Source organism: Esox lucius, chromosome 6 (genome assembly GCF_011004845.1).
Source record: "Esox lucius isolate fEsoLuc1 chromosome 6, fEsoLuc1.pri, whole genome shotgun sequence".
Taxonomy (NCBI): domain Eukaryota; kingdom Metazoa; phylum Chordata; class Actinopteri; order Esociformes; family Esocidae; genus Esox; species Esox lucius.
The window spans coordinates 7,748,661-7,765,359 of record NC_047574.1 but is presented as its reverse complement, the minus strand read 5'-3'; the positions used below and the strand labels follow the sequence as shown (position 1 = coordinate 7,765,359).

The window sequence follows — 16,699 nt, the reverse complement described above, 5'->3', positions numbered from 1 at the left end:
CAGGCATTGATCTACACCATCAAACCAGTCATCTTCCCTCCACAGACGCTGATGATGAGCAATAATTCAATCCCCGAATTTGTCGCAGCGTGTGACCGTCTGTTTGGATGTGTGTGGGCGGATCGATTCAGGATCAGTGTGATGTGTGAAATGCAGACCGAAATTATATTTAAAGAACATTTCCTCGTAAAAATCAAAACCCTCTATGAATCACATTTGCCACACATTGGATTTGGTTCAGGAAAAGGTCCTTCAGCACTTCCCAGCTCCGCTCGTCTTTGTCTGCTTTGAGAGAGCCTACTGACCTGGTAGGGCTGGCAAGCTGCGCCATCCGAGAGAAAGTCGAGTCGTCGGTCAGAGAGGAACTCAACAGCTGTGGTAGAACCCAGAGTAGATCTCCCCACCAGCGTCCGGAACGTCTGAAACCAGAACACAAACATGGTCAACACTCGGATCTCCTTCGTCTTTATAGAAACACTCCCAGGGGGGGTCGAGGGGGGGGGACATCTTTGAACATTGAGCCTGAAGGACACACAGTTAAAACATCGCAACCTTAAATCGTAGCACAAAGGAAATAAAAAGGCAGACATTATTTTGATGTGCTTGTCCTCCCAGTCGCAGATTCATATCTGATGTCAGTCAGTCAGTCAGAGTCTCTCAGCTTCTTTCAGCAACACACACACGACACACAAACACAGCTACTGCAAAACACTGCCAAGCACGCACAGCTGCATTCAAAGTGCTACAGGAAAGAGCCACAGCATGACACTGACATTTCAGTCGTTTAGCAGATCTCTTATTCAGAGAGTCTTGTGTCATGGTGGATCCCTGTTAGCAGAGCCAGGTGGCCCAACCACCCAACCCCAGTACATACACTTTACCACTTCACCAAACTGTTGCACACACCCACAACTACGCATCAATGTTGTGTAATGATGATTTAGGTGTGATGGAGGCATCTGACCCAGAAATAGACACGATTAGTCCTGACTCGACTCGCTGCCTAGTCCTAGATGATCTGATTTACTGCCTAGTCCTGTGTTGATTTACTACCAAATTTGACCTGATTTAATGCCTAGTCCTGACTTAATTCACTGCCAAATATGACCTGATTTATTGCCTAGTCCTGACCCGACTCACTGTCAAATATGACCTAATTTACAGCATAGTCTTGATTTACTGCCAAATCATACCTGATATACTGTCTATTCCAGATGTATTGCCAAGTCCTGAATTAATTCACTGTCTAGCCCTGACCTGACCAATATAAAGGGTTCACGTTGATAAAGAATGGTAGAAGAGGCTTATTTTGGGGGCCTAATATTGCGCCTTGTGTCTGGCTTACCACTGATTCACAACTTAATATTTGTCTACTATTTCATAGAAAACCACAAAGACATATCAAATTGATTATTACTTTGAGATACAGCAATGTTGTCATTAGCCTGCCAATTCCATCAAGAACAGCTAGCGATGCTAATGTTAGCAAGCCAAAATTTGGTGGACTCCCCTCAATATAAAAAATCTAGTTAACAGAATGGTGACAAAAGGATTAGCTACTAACTACTTACCTAATTTAGAGGGTGTATCATGTTTTCAAGACTTAGCAATACATTCACCTTCATCAGCTCCTACTGAGTAAGCATTGAGTCGAATTCTCCATTGGTCATCAGGAACATTAAAAAACAGAATTGTGACTACACGTGAAATCTCTGAATAGTCCTCTCTTCTGCATTTAGAACAAGAAGCCAGCGTGAGAGAAAATGGAGTGTTGCTGTGACAGTGGTTATAGACAGTGTATCTGGACATATCCCAGCCAAAACATGGTCTGAAAGTAGGATTTCAGTTCAGAGCGGTTTGGGCCAATGCCCGGGGTAAGCTAACTAGATCACTCACAGCAAAATACCATTACGTTCCAAGACTATAACACCTCTTCTTTTCCCGCTGCAAAACCTCCACAAGAAAAACAACCCCGCAAAAAATCCACCAGCAGATATGTTTACAAACCAACCTACACTGAATACACAAACCCTTTGAACACAATCGTGTAATATCCACGAGGAGCAAGTTTAAACAGTGGATGCCAACCGTGTGTGTGTGTGTGTGTGTGGATTTGTGTCTCGGAGGAGTTGAAACGAAGCGGCAGCTGTTGCCAAACCAGCCCTGTGGTACAGAGCGCTGCACATCGGACTGCAGCTCCTCCTGACTGTTCTAGGTCAGATAAATATAGAAAAAAAAACGGAGAGACAGAGAGAGATCAGAGCCACTCAGCCACCATTTAAAGACAAACCAGGGTTTCCCCCCCAGTAAGGAGGACATAAAGTGTCTGTTTCACACAGTAATAAAGCACAGAAACAGCCCAGTGGATACACACACCAGGCCTTCCCAAACTCAACAAAACCTGACACATGGAAAGACCTTATTGAGCGTACGTTTAAACGAGAGGAAAGCAGAGCTTGACCAGCCACCTTTCCACCTCGTAGGACACGCCCACACAGAAATGGGCCACACGTGTGCCACCGCAGACCGGCTACCGGCCAACTTCCTCCCCCGTATGACAGCAACTGAGAGACTGGGAGGAGATGCACTGGTGACTGTCTTTTCAGGACACCCAATCACAGACGACAGAGGGAAACGCACAGACGACCACACGGCTCTGTCAGACGACGGCACATCAGTCCGGCAGACAAAGGCTCCTCAAAACACGGCTCTTCCCTCTAACTCCCTCACTGAGCGAGACGGGAGCCACGGCTCTTCCCTCTACCTCCCTCACAGACCAAAGCGAGACGGGAGCCATAATTCAGCAGTAAATATTTGATAAGGGTGAGTGCACTGGAATGCAAAGCAGCCGCCGAGTGGGGCTGGAGACCATGCATAGCTAAGCAGTGTGTGTGTGTGTGTGTGTGTGTGTGTGGAGACTTTATCATTCTCTGAAAGGTTCCGACAGCCGGGGGGGAAATACAACACTGCTATCTGATGAAGGTCAAAGTGAACACAGCTCCTGTTACACATACACACACACACACACACCTCTCTGTCCTTCACATTAATACCAATCTGTGATGGTGTGTATAATGAGGTTCAGACTGATACATGGCCAGAGTGTCTAATGACTGGTTAGATAGAGAGCCTGTATCTAAATACTATTATTAAAGGATCCTACTCAACATAGACTAAGACAATTACTGATGAGCACCACACAGGCTACGCTTTGTACTCCTTGTTCATTAACTAACTGTGTCTGGTTTCTTTTTCCCATAATATGTGATTACTTATAAGTTAGGAAATGAGCCAGCACAGACTGCTTCTGTGATTGGCTGTTTACAGTGTACTCTAAAAGTAGTAATAATGTCTGTAGGAGTAATAGCATGCTTTAATATAAATAGTATTTGCAGTAATATACAGTACAGTAATAACAGTATCTGTTAGTAGCTTTGTCTCATACAGTATCTACAGTTGTATTAGTAATAGTATGTAGTATTAGTAGTATCTGTCGTCATATGTGTAGTAGTAGTAATAGAGTTAGTAGTAGTATTAGAAGTATATGTAGTAGTATCTGTAGTCAGGGAATCTGTAGGTTTCAGCAAGTTAAATGTAACGTTTGAAGATTTTTTAATGCCACTTCGAAGTCAATTTAAAAACAATTTCACAACAACATCCAAGGCAAAATATACATAAGGACACCAGTTCGACTGAAGTAGCCACTGTTGTTAGAGCAGTAAGCCTACTGCTAACAATAACATTACTAGCTGCATTTCGCGGGACTGTCGTCTGTGATACGACCAAACAAAACAGAGGAATGCCTGGCGTTTTTTGGAGGTTTTCGCAGTGTTTCTGTCGTTTTGTATTTCTCACACGTCATATGGAATTCCACTGATTTAATACCACTGATTTAATACCACTGATTTAATACCACTGATTTAATACCACTGATTTAATACCACTGATTTAATACCCATAGTGCCAAGTTTGAAATCATTCGTGCTCCTTTTTCTTTCCCTTCAACAGATTTCAACCACAAAGCCAAACTGCTGTCGCCCAACAACTTCTGACTGAATTTGTACTTTCACATGGTACTTGTGGCATGTTAAACAGCCCGTCTCTACTGTGTAGCTAGCGAAATTACCAAGCTTAGTATCTAACTCGTGAACAACGGTTTTGGGAGAAAAGCAGCCAAGTATCACAAGTGACTTGTTGACCTCTAACATTCTGACTGAAAACGTGGTTCCTTTCTGGGCACGTTCCCAAACCACAAATGTTTTTTTTGCATTGTCTCGTCACAATGCTAACATTACTTAATAAAGACTTGTTTAAGACCTTTAAAAAAACTAAATTAGGCAATTTAAGACTTTTCAAGGCCTTTTATTAAGATAGATTAATGTAAGACTTTTCAAGGACCCGTGGACAACCTGTGTTGTATCCAAAAAACTATCAAACCATTACAGATGTGTCAGTCACAGAATGAGGAACTGCAGTGTTTTACACACCCTGACAGGAAATACCAGCGAGAGAGAGAGCGAGAGAGAGAGAAAGAGAGAGAACAGAACATCCCTCTACAGCAGCAGCTCTACAGACACACAGCCCACCCTTAAAGCCTTCAACCCAACTCTACTGCAAACAGGCCATGAGGTCCCCAACCAGGTTACACAGCACAACACCTAGCCTAACAATATAACACAACACAACACTTAACAATATAATACAACAACACAACACCTAACAATGTAACACAACAACACAACACCTAGCCTAACAATATAACACAACACAACACCTAACAATATAATACAACAATACAACACCTAACAATGTAACACAACACAACACCTAACAATATAATACAACAACACAACACCTAACAATGTAACACAACACAACACCTAACAATGTAACACAACAACACAACACCTAGCCTAACAATATAAGAAAACAACACAACACCTAACAAAGTAACACAACACCTAACAATATAAGAAAACAACACAACACCTAACAATATAACACAACACCTAACAATGTAACACAACACCTAACAATATAACACAACACCTAACAATATAACACAACACCTAACAATGTAACACAACACCTAACAATGTAACACAACAAAAAAACACCTAACAATGTAACACAACACCTAACAATGTAACACAACAAAAAACACCTAACAATGTAACACAACACCTAACAATGTAACACAACACCTAACAATATAACACAACACCTAACAATGTAACACAACACCTAACAATGTAACACAACAACAAAACACCTAACAATGTAACCACACAACAAGACATCAGCACCTGGTTTAGGGGATGTCCAAAAACGAGTCCCAACTAGCTTCACTACGGCACCGCCCATCTCCTTGATCCATTCCTAATGAGAGGTACAAAGCTGCCACTGTGTGAAATCCAGAGAGCCAGGACCAGGTCAGAGAGACGGACACACAGACAGACCAACAGGCCGAAGTGTGTGAGCCCAACGTGACCTGTTCCCAGCCAGCTAGATACACGTAGCGCAACATTCCTGATCCATGAGAAAAGCCCAGAGCTCACGGGACCTTCTTGGACATCCACAAGAAATTGCTTTTTGTCTGGCAAATTGTTTTAACGAAATGCTCACACAAAGAAATAAAATGGAGTGCATGTAAAGTTAACCCCCTGTAGTAGAAGGCTTTTGCAGGACATCAACCCCCTGAAGTCCGAGGCTGTTATAGGACCTCAACCCCCTGTAGTCCGAGGCTGTTATAGGACCTCAACCCCCTGTAGTCCGAGGCTGTTATAGGACCTCAACCCCCTGTGGTTAAGAGGTTGTTACATGGCCTCAACCCCCTGTATTAAGAGGCTGTACCAGGGCGTCAACCCCCTGTAGTTAGATGCTGCTACCTCAAGAACAGGCATAACATTTACATTTGGAGTATGAGGCCGACCTGTTGTGGCAGCAGGTCATATTTTATTGTTGTGGTTGAACATAGTGGCATTCCACCTAACAGATATGAACAGACGGGGAGGCCAGAGGTTGCTGGAAGTGGTGTTGGAGGTCCAGCAGGGGGCACTCTTCCCTCTGGTCTAAAGATCACATCCCAATGACCCCAAGCAGTCAATGGGAAATGGCCCTGCAATTGGACTTTAAAAGACCGTCCTCTCTGTGTTCACTAAAGAGCCAGCGTGTTGAGTAACAGTAAGGAGGTAAATCCAGGTAGGAGGCACTGACACATTCACCTGGCCCTCAAACACACCTAATCATCCCCAGCTTCATATTGGCTCATTCAAGCCTCCTCACAAAAAGAAGATTGTGTGAAGTACTACAGGTATGTAATCACTAATATATTTTATCCAATAATTTTGAGGGAAGAGGGGACATGTCCGGTCATTTCCGGCCAGGAGCCAGGTCTGCCTGTGACTTCCCAGTCAGAGCTGTTCCTAATTTTGGGTGAGTGACAGCAGTCCTGTATTCTGACACTCTCTCTTAGGACAGGGTAGCGTTTCGGGCGTGCATTTATTTTTGGTTGATTCTTTACATTGTGTCAAATGGTTCTATTTATTTTGTCGCGCTTCGTTCAGGTCCAAACTGTGTCAGTCCCTGGCCTAAGTGTTTGTTAACAAGGCCCTAAAACCCATCTCTCCCTCACTTTGATATAATTACAACCAGACCAGAGGAGCAGAAACACTGATGCATTCAGGCCCCGCCAGCTAAATGGGTCAGAGTGCAGTGCTCGCTTTCTTCCACCCCGCCCCACTCTCCCCCTTCCCAACAGAAAGTCTCCGTAGATGGCCTGGGTTAGACAGGCTGCCATGGACCAGCCCAGACTCCACCGTCCCCCGTCCCCCCCACACACACCCCCCCTGTCACCCCCACTTCACCCCGTCACAGCATAGCACTCCAGTAGGGGGTTTTGACTAAAGTCTAATCAGCTTATTGGGCCAGGATAAACAAGGAGGCCGTGTCACAACACAGCTGCCACACACTCACACACACACACACACACCTACCTAAGCTGAACCCCAAATTGCGCTTATTGATGGACGATAAAAGGCCTCCTATATACAGTATACACAAGCCTACAGCTAGGCTTCGTGTATCAACAGTTAACATATAGCTGAATGGAAGCTGTCAGGAGTCAGGGATGACACCCTGAAGGTTTTGCCTGAGGAAAAGACTTGAGTGAGAGTAGAGCAATCCAGTTTGAGGAGTAGGCAAGGGGTTGCTACTGTTGTTTAGAAGTAACTGGTGTAGAGTACTTCCTGAATTGACTTTCCATTTTTAACTGAAAAGGTAACTGGTACTTCCAGTACTGTAATGAACCCAATATTATAAAACAGAGGTGCCTACTCACACAGATAGACAATATAATGACCACATGTGTCTAGACAGGAAGCTAATATGCAAACAGACAGATAGCTTGACAGAACTACGCTCAACTAAGTCAGAAAGACAGACCACTATAGCTGAACTAGTTTCTAGTAGCCAAATCAGACAGACAGCTGTAGTTGATCTATACTCCAACACCGTACACAGGTATACAGTACCTACAACCTTTCCTCCTGGAGGAAGGGACTCCACTCAGGCATTTCTGCTTCGTTTAAGGCCCAAATAACACACACTCAACTATTCACAACGAGAGGCAGACATGGTGATGTCACAATAACAACGGCCAAGATAGGAAGTGTCAGAAGTTAACCCATTAGGAAGTACAGGCTCAGTCCTCAAGAGTAAAACAGAGTGTGGTAAAAACAAAAAAACGAGCGCTTGTTTAATACGTAAAGGCTTAATGAGGTTACCTCCGACGTGTCCCCGTTCCAGTCGACAGAACACACGACCGCTTTATCTTTACACGGGAAAATCCAGGTTACACTAGCTTTAGTGAACAGACAGGAGGAAGGCAGAGAGAGAAAAGGCAGGTCCTGACAGAGGCTCGTCGAGAGGATGGTTAGAAGGCGCGCCAGGCTGTGAAGACAGACAGAGACGGTCCGACTCCCTGCTTGGCCACAGCTACGGCAGACATTTTAAGACCCTGACTAAGAGGAGGACTGACGCAGAGTGAAAAGAGGAGAGAGGCAGACTGGCCCTTCCCCCTGCTCCCCTCCCTCCCTCTCTCCCTCTCTCTCTCTCTCTCTCTCGCTCTCTCTCTCCCTCTCTCTCTCTCTCGCTCTCTCTCTGTCCCTCCCTCCTTCGTCCCTTGTGTTTTCTGTCTCTCCCTCCCTTTCTGGGTCTCTATCTCTCTCCCTCGTTCTCTCTCTGTCAGTGTCTGTTGCTTTACAGAGAGGATTATTATTCAGTCTGTCTTCGGCAGTGAGCGCACCAGAGAACAAACAGAAGAGAAATCCTTCCACTGGTGCACTCTCTTCCCATCACTCCCTCCTCTGTGTCTCTCTCCTGTCTCTCTCTCCTCTCTCTCTCTGTCCTGTTAGAACTGGGTCAGCGTCATCTCTCCAGAGGATGTTACACAACCCACCACTTCTCTTGTTCCAAACACAGATCAGAGTTCTGCTGCAGTCCCTCCCCTCCCTGACTGGAATGTGTGAGAGAGAGTGTGTAGTTGTTGCCATGTGTTGCAAGGTGTGTGTGTGTGTGTGTGTGCGCCAGTGAGCCACTACAGAGCCCTGGAACCAGAGAGGGAGATAGAGAGACAGAGAGAGAGAGAGAGAGAGAGAGAAAGGGAGAGAAAGAAAGAGAAACGCAGAGGTGTGTAGGCAGCAGGAAAAGGGTGGTGCTGTTAAAAAGTGTAACTAATCCTCCGTATCACAGGTGACAGAGAGATGAACAGACAAGACAAAGACAGAAAGGCTGATGGACAGGAAGACAGTCAGACAGACAGATGAACAGAAAAGACAAAGACAGAAAGGCTGATGGACAGGGACAGGAAGACAGTCAGACAGACAGATGAACAGACAAGACAAAGACAGAAAGGCTGATGGACAGGAAGACAGTCAGACAGACAGATGAACAGAAAAGACAAAGACAGAAAGGCTGATGGACAAGGACAGGAAGACAGTCAGACAGACAGATGAACAGACAAGACAAAGACAAAAAGGCTGATGGACAGGGACAGGAAGACAGTCAGACAGACAGATGAACAGACAAGACAAAGACAGAAAGGCTGATGGACAGGGACAGGAAGACAGTCAGACAGACAGATGAACAGACAAGACAAAGACAGAAAGGCTGATGGACAGGGACAGGAAGACAGTCAGACAGACAGATGAACAGACAAGACAAAGACAGAAAGGCTGATGGACAGGAAGACAGTCAGACAGAGAGATGAAACAGACACAGAGAGTCCTTTCGGCATGAGTCACTTGACTGGGCCAAAACAACCTGGGATAGGCTCAAAACGAACCAGTGGACTAAGAGCAGATAACCAGGCAACCGGTCAGGAAAGGACAGACAACCAGCGAAGCAGTCGGGAAAGGGAGGGCGGGGGGTGACGTCCAAAACACTGCCATTGGAAAGACCACACCACTCTCTCATCTTCAACTGTGCGTCCCAAATGGCCCTCTTTCCCATCACAGTGCCCTACGTTTGACCACAGCACCATCCAGGGAATGGGGTCCCATTTGGGACTCAGGTTAAGGCCCGGCGGCCAGCGGGTTGGGGGGGGGGTTAAATGGTAGTGTAATGGGAACCCACAGTCCATGCAGGTTCCAAAGCACATTAGATGACGACAGTGGGAGAGTCAAAGCTATACCCGCTAATTATTTAAACCCAGGAAAGAGTGGTTGCATTTCACAACCGCCACGAGGAAGCGACTCTCAGACCTCTCATGACCAAGCCGCTCGTCCAGAGAGACGAGCCAAGAGGAGGGCCTCCTAAGCCCCAGAGAGACCCCCGAACGAGACCCCGGAGGGCAAAACCAACTCAGGAGGAAACCATTCGGAAAACACCAGAGAGCACCTGACCACCATGAGTGACTCGAAATGTAGAGGAACCCGGACTATGTAGAACCCCGATGAGAACGCCCTTGATTCTGAGAGACCCTGGACCGATGACCGTCTCCCAACCACCTGTCCAGACATGGTCGATGGGCAATGGTCATTTTGTTGTTGTACGTGGAAGGGGTGTACTCACGGAAGGGAAAACGGGCGGGGACAGCCCAATGTTACACTAGTTTTGTTGTTGAAAAAGCAGCCACAAACAATATAAATAACCTTAGAAACTGAAACTAGTTATTAAATAAACCATACTTGAAACTAAGAATTCGAACAGGACCGTATGTCTTGCGCCCCTTCCCTTCTGTTCATATACTGCTTTACACTAAATCACAAAACGAGAGGCAAAGAAAGCTGGTTTACTTTTTGGGAAAGAAAAAAGCTTCTTAATCTGTTTGGTAGTACTAGCAGGACAAATTATAGAAGCGAGACCTGAACAAAGACAGTGCCGAAAACGCAAGATACATTAACAAAGAATGGCTATTTAGTAGTTATAAAGAATGCATAAACAGTAATCATTCATGTGATGCAACTCTGTTTTTCTTAGCTTCTTCTAAATGAAGTTGTTTGTGAGACGACATGACTTGCAGTTGCAGGATGCAGACTCGTATGCTACCAAACGGAGCGGCACTCCTTTATCTCCTGCCAAATATATGACCACATTAGAGAGCGATACTTCACTCAGATCCTACAGGCCCATAAAGAATTCTCAAACAAATCTAACATTGATAAACATCCACATCTCTGAGGCAGAATATTGCGACGTGCTTCGCAGCAGCAAGGTTCTTGACCGCCACAACCAAAAGACAAACAGACTGTAAACCTGATAAATATATACATCCCCAGTGTTGCTATAATTCATACTTTGACTATTTTAACATTGTTTTACGACACTGGAAATACCTCATTATTCAAAAAAAATGGGAGGGGCCTTAATTAACCCTTTTGAAAGGGGTCTGTAATGCAGAGGGTCTTCGTAGAATATCTGATGTAAACAAATGTTAAAACACACGGCTACAAAGAAACCCGTCCAGACCGTTAGGCGATGCCCTTCATGCCACCCAGTGCCAGCCGGGACACGCCCTTCCGAGCCGGGCAGAGAAAAACAGGTAGAGTGTTTGGGAACCGGAGCAGATATCGGCGTTCCGGGAGGAGTCCACACCCACTGAGATGGAACTGCCAGGCCAGGCAACAGACAGGAAATGACTGGGGTAGCTCTCCCTTCCCTCCCCCCTCCCCGTTCCTTGGTTCTCACAGATTGGGTAATAAAACCCTTCTGGAGCCCAGACAGACAGACAGGGAGACCGGCACAAAGAGAGAGACAGGAAGACAGACAGTGAGAGAACGTGAGACAGGCAGAGGGAGAGAGAGACTGAGCTCTATGCGGCACTCAGCTCTTGGCACACAGGCTGTCATGCTCATAACGTCCAGACCAGCCCTGCTATGATCAAAAGAACACTTCCACACAAAGAAATGTGTGGGGAAGAGGAAGAAGAGATAGAGAATAGACAGTCAGAGAAAGAGAGATTTCCAGCAGGGGCAGAACATATAATATGGATGCAAACATCCATTAAAATGAACACACGCCTAGTTGTTCATCTTTATGGACAATTGAGATAATTATTATAATGGTTATCCATACAATTGAATTACTTGTGAACTGTGTACACACAAACACACGCACGCCAGATTATGGTCTGTTCTGTTTCCTGTTAAAGGATCAATATGTATAATTTGGGAATAGTAATATATCACAAAACATACCTGCAGTCATATTGGAACTAACTGGAGTTTCACAATATTCATTCACCCCACAAGAATTGTGGGTAAACTTGAAAACCAACTAAATACCCAATCATGTCTCCAGTATTTGGACACTGTAACCAAAATACAACTAAACACCTACTCAGTTCTCCTGTGTTTTGACAGTGACAAGTATCAGGTCTGTATTATCCAACATAGGATTTGTAGTATTTCTCAAAAATGTGAAGGACATTTTACAATAATTCCATGGTCCTCTTTTAAAGACAAATGTTTGTTCCTGTCTCGTGTGGGTGTAGTGGAGTGCGTCGAAAAAAGGCGAGCCAAATGCAGGGAGGCGATGAACGTTTCTTGTATTGAACACAGTAAAATCACACGCAAAACAAAAGCGCACAAGCGCAACCCAAGCGTGCCTCCGTATACTCCAGTACAGTCAAAGCACATAGAACAATACCACACAAAGACACCCAGAAACACAGGAACTGATATATGCAACCTAATGAGGGAATGGACACCAGGTGTGTGCAATAACAAGACAGGACAGTGCCGTGGGAGGAGGAGCGGCGTGGCTAGAAGGCCGGCAATGACGTGCGCCGAACACCACGTTGGGGGGGGTGGCGCGTGTCCTTGTTACGGTCCCATTCTCGTGGGTACATTTTATACAGCAATTACTGTACTGGGGCATTCTGGGAGGGCGGAGGAGTTAGAAGCAGACTGCATATAATTAATCCAAAGCAACGCCCTGGTATCACTGTTGAGATGTTGACGATATATATACTAGTGGTTGTTACATCATCTTTAAAAATGAGTAAACATCTTAGGAAGTCCATTTCATGGACTGATACAGGTGGTCAGCCTAATGGTAACTTCAGAACTTCTTCCCTAATGGTTTTCTACCACATCCAGCTTCAGTGAGCTACACCACACAGACAACCAAGTTTCTAAAAGCATGAATGAAGACATTCCTGTGGCAAGCTGACCCATCAGGCTCCGTACTAACAACTCAAAGGTCAAAACTATTAGAGTCTAACCACCAAACAAAGAACCTGGCACAAGCTGAAACTTCCCACGGCTGGTAATTCTCTATATATTAGGGGTGTAACAGTACACCTAAACCATCTGTTTTGTGGATCACGTTATGGTACGGTTTCGGTATGGTTTCGGTTCAGACCAAAAGTGTCCCGTCAAAAGTTGGTGAACATCAGATTTTAGTTAGTTTAGGCAAAAGATGCTAAACCAGGAAATATATATAATGCCTGATGAGAACATGATCTAAAACAAAGGGCGATACGGAAACGTTGTTTTACATTCGTATAGTGTGGGAACTAGCTGTCTAGTGAAATGGATAGAAGAGGGACAAATCGTAACGTGGCTCGAGCACTTTAGAAGGTGCTGAAACGCACTCGTTCTCAATTACAGAGTCCGGGTGCATATCCTTGGCTATACACACACATACCATGGCGCTGGTCATTTCTTAAGTCCGACGAGGCCGACGCTAAGGGCTGCTTAAATGCCTCTGGGAAACAAAGGTGTGTTGTTTCTTCACATTTCTGTTTTGCTCTGGGGATTATTGATGATGGGGTGAATTTGGCGTAGATGTTTCAAGACGTTTCAGTCTACTTTCGTCAAGCAGTGGCAACATCCAGTTAATGTTTTATTAACTCCTAACTGTCTATTACTGTTGAAATGACTGGAATCCCAAAATGCTGCCAAACTGGAGATTTAAAGCTGGAGGATTCCACAATGTTGATATGTCAATACCATCACCCGGCATTGTGGAACTAGCAGTTCCTCCTCGATTTCGGCTCGCAAAACAACAGTTACACCAACAATTAATTGTCATTCCGACGCGCGCAAAGCCTCGCATTTAAAGACAATTTAATCTTTATATGTTGTTTTCACCTCAATCAGTTTTATTCAAGCAGAATTTAACACAGCCCAGTAAGCTCTTCATTTAGATGTTTTTTTTTTTTATGTATTCATTCAGGTTGACATGCGAATCCTAACGTGTGTATGTGTACTGTCACAGACCGTATATGTAGAAAAAAATGATTTTCAAAGCAACACATCCCAGAGTTTCTACCAGTGGAGTTGAGACACTACATTACCATGACACACCGATTAGCAAGCTTCCATTAGAGCCCTTTATTATGACTTACAATCAATACAGCAAAACCATGTTTTATTAACCAAGCAGAGAGGATCAGCAAGAGTCTGAAGTAGAAGGAGAGAGAGAGGGAGAGAGAGAGAGAGAGGGAGAGAGAGAAGAGGGAGAGAGAGAGAGAGGGAGGTCAGTCTGTGTAGATTAGATGAGTGTGACTGACATGAGTGTATGGCCTAGCTATGCTCCTAGCCAGAAGATCTGGCTCTCCTTTTACTGAACGAGGGAGCCAGGAAGGGAAGGAGGGAGACAGGGAGGGAGGGAGACAGGGAGCGAGGGAGACAGGGAGGGAATAATGCTGTGCTGTTCTGTTTACGTGTGTTCTTGCACTGTGGAAGCCAGAGCACATGGGAACATAAATGGCTGGCTGGCACGTCGGAATCCAGCTATGTGGTCACAGGAGACAACAGACATAACACATCTCATCTCTATCTGCCCCATGGTGGAGGAGCGAGGTTGGAGAGAGAGATGAAGAGGGAGAGAGATGGAGAGAGGGAGAGAGATGGAGAGAGTGAGAGATGGAGGGAGCAGCAAGAAGGAGAGAGGAGAGACGGAGTGAGAGAGAGATGAAACCTAGTGTTTATTTCCCCCATTTCCAGCAGCACCATTCTACTCCATTTCAGAACTCATTACATTCTGCAGCCTGGAGAACAAGAGAAAATCCACTACAGCCCGGACACAAAATGTCTCCAACTGGGTTCTATACTGTTTCGTCACATCGTTTCCCAAAAAGTGGGAGACACGCTGTGAAGGCCAGAGGTAGAAAAGAAGGAGAGACAGAGTAATTACATTTTTTTTTAAAGGGAGAGGGACAGACCGACAGACTCTAATGACAACATAGTTTCAAGACATCGCCAAGCAAGCATACTGTAAGGTATTTTCTGGCATTCGTGCTTGAATTGATAGGGACAGGTGGGGAAAGATAAAGGAGTTTTTGCTGAAAAAACTGTAGGCTGGATTCAAACTCATAATGAGGCAGCACATGTGCACCATAGACAGTGGATTCTAAACCACCCTAAACCACCCCAATCGAAATCGCCCCAGGCCTAGCCAGTCTATAATGAACATCTGTATTCACAACAACACCTAGCCAGTCTATAATGAACATCAATATTCACAACAACACCTAGCCAGTCTATAATGAACATCTGTATTCACAACAACACCTAGCCAGTCTATAATGAACATCAATATTCACAACAACACCTAGCCAGTCTATAATGAACATCTAGCTTCACACCACCGAGCCAGTCTATAATGAATATTGATATTCACAACAACACCTAGCCAGTCTATAATGAACATCTATATTCACAACAACATCTAGCTAGTCTATAATGAACATCTAGCTTCACAACACCTAGCCAGCCTATAACAAACATCTATATTCACAACAATACCTAGCCAGTCTATAATGAACATCTGGCTTTACAAAAACACCTAGCCAGTCTATAATGAACATCTATATTCACAACAACACCTAGCCAGTCTTTAATGAACATCTATATTCACAACAATACCTAGCCAGTCTATAATGAACATCTAGCTGCACAACACCTAGCCAGTCTATAACGAACATCTATATTCACAACAACATCTAGCCAGTCTATAATGAACATCTATATTCACAACAACACCTAGCCAGTCTATAATGAACATCTATATTCACAACAATACCTAGCCAGTCTATAATAAACATTTGGTTCACAACATCACTAAACAAGTATATAATGAAAATCTAGCTTCACAACATCACCTAGCCTGTTTGTAATGAACATCTATATTCACAACATCTCCTACCCAGCTTCCAACTAACATCTAGTTTCACAGCAACACCTAACCAACATCTAATCAACATCTAGCTTGAGTACATCAACGAGTTAGCTTCTAATAAACAGGGAGCTTAACATTGTCAAGCTTCCCATTTAGCCAGCTTCTAAGGAACATATAGATTCAAAACATCACCTACAGAAGCAACAGAAGTGACAGTAGTTGTGTCAGAAGTGGTGGCGCATTTGGCTTTTTCTTTTCTTTAAAGTACTACTTTCAAATACCCAAATGTAACGTAACTTGCCCACACTGAACATGAATACCCTTGGCAGGTTAAAACGTGGAGAGAAAGACAGACACACAAAGAAAAACAGCACCGGGCTGGTGGCTGAACCCCACTGAGTACCGCGTGTGTAGCTTAGCATGTATAGTGATGTGACCCCGTAAGTCAACAGAGAAAGTCATTTAGTTCCAGATTACATTGTGAAGTCATGCCAATAAAGCCATTTGCATTACACACAGAGAGAGAGAGAGAGAGAGAGAGAGAGACGGAGGAGAGAAAGAAAGCAAGATACCTTGTCATTTATTACAATAACGGCAGGACGTTCAAATAGTAAAAAATACCTTGCATAGCTAGTAATAAAACTTTCTCAATACATCCTTTATCCTGTTCATAAGATTGTGTATTTCCTTTATCGACATTTCAGACTTATTTCTTCTTTTTTTATATTTTCCCCATCTGTTATTCATTACATTGTGCCTATTTTCCAATTGCTTTGACAATGTGAGCGAACGTTTCTCGAGCCAATACTGCCTTTTGAATTAAATCGAGACAGCATTCGAGAGAGTGAGATAGGAATAGAGGCAGAGTGAGGACGAGCGAGCCTGACTGACGAGAAGAGACTGCACTACATTGTCTCATGAGGTCAGCTCCTAGCAATGTTACACCCAGAGGGTCTCAACCTTCATCCCAAATGACTCCCCGATCACCTAAAGTGCTCTACTTCGGACCAAGACCAGCGGTGCACAGCGTAGATAACAGTGGCCCATTTGGGAGGCAGTGCACTTGTACTGA

The 16,699-nt window shown here is 44.5% G+C and overlaps 1 protein-coding gene across 5 annotated transcripts in view; it reads right to left on the bottom strand.

Moving 5' to 3' along the window:
- Positions 1 to 16,699, bottom strand: part of jmjd1cb (jumonji domain containing 1Cb) — a 122,412-nt gene that overhangs the window by 44,830 nt on the left and 60,883 nt on the right. For 4 of the 5 annotated variants that reach the window (XM_029120429.2, XM_013134161.4, XM_029120426.2 and 1 more), the window contains exon 3: positions 306 to 419. In XM_029120429.2, coding sequence (XP_028976262.2) covers positions 306 to 419 — 114 coding nt within the window. Of the gene's footprint in view, positions 1 to 305; positions 420 to 7,784; positions 8,005 to 16,699 lie in introns of those variants that run through there. The other variant, XM_029120428.2, reaches the window with a different exon arrangement.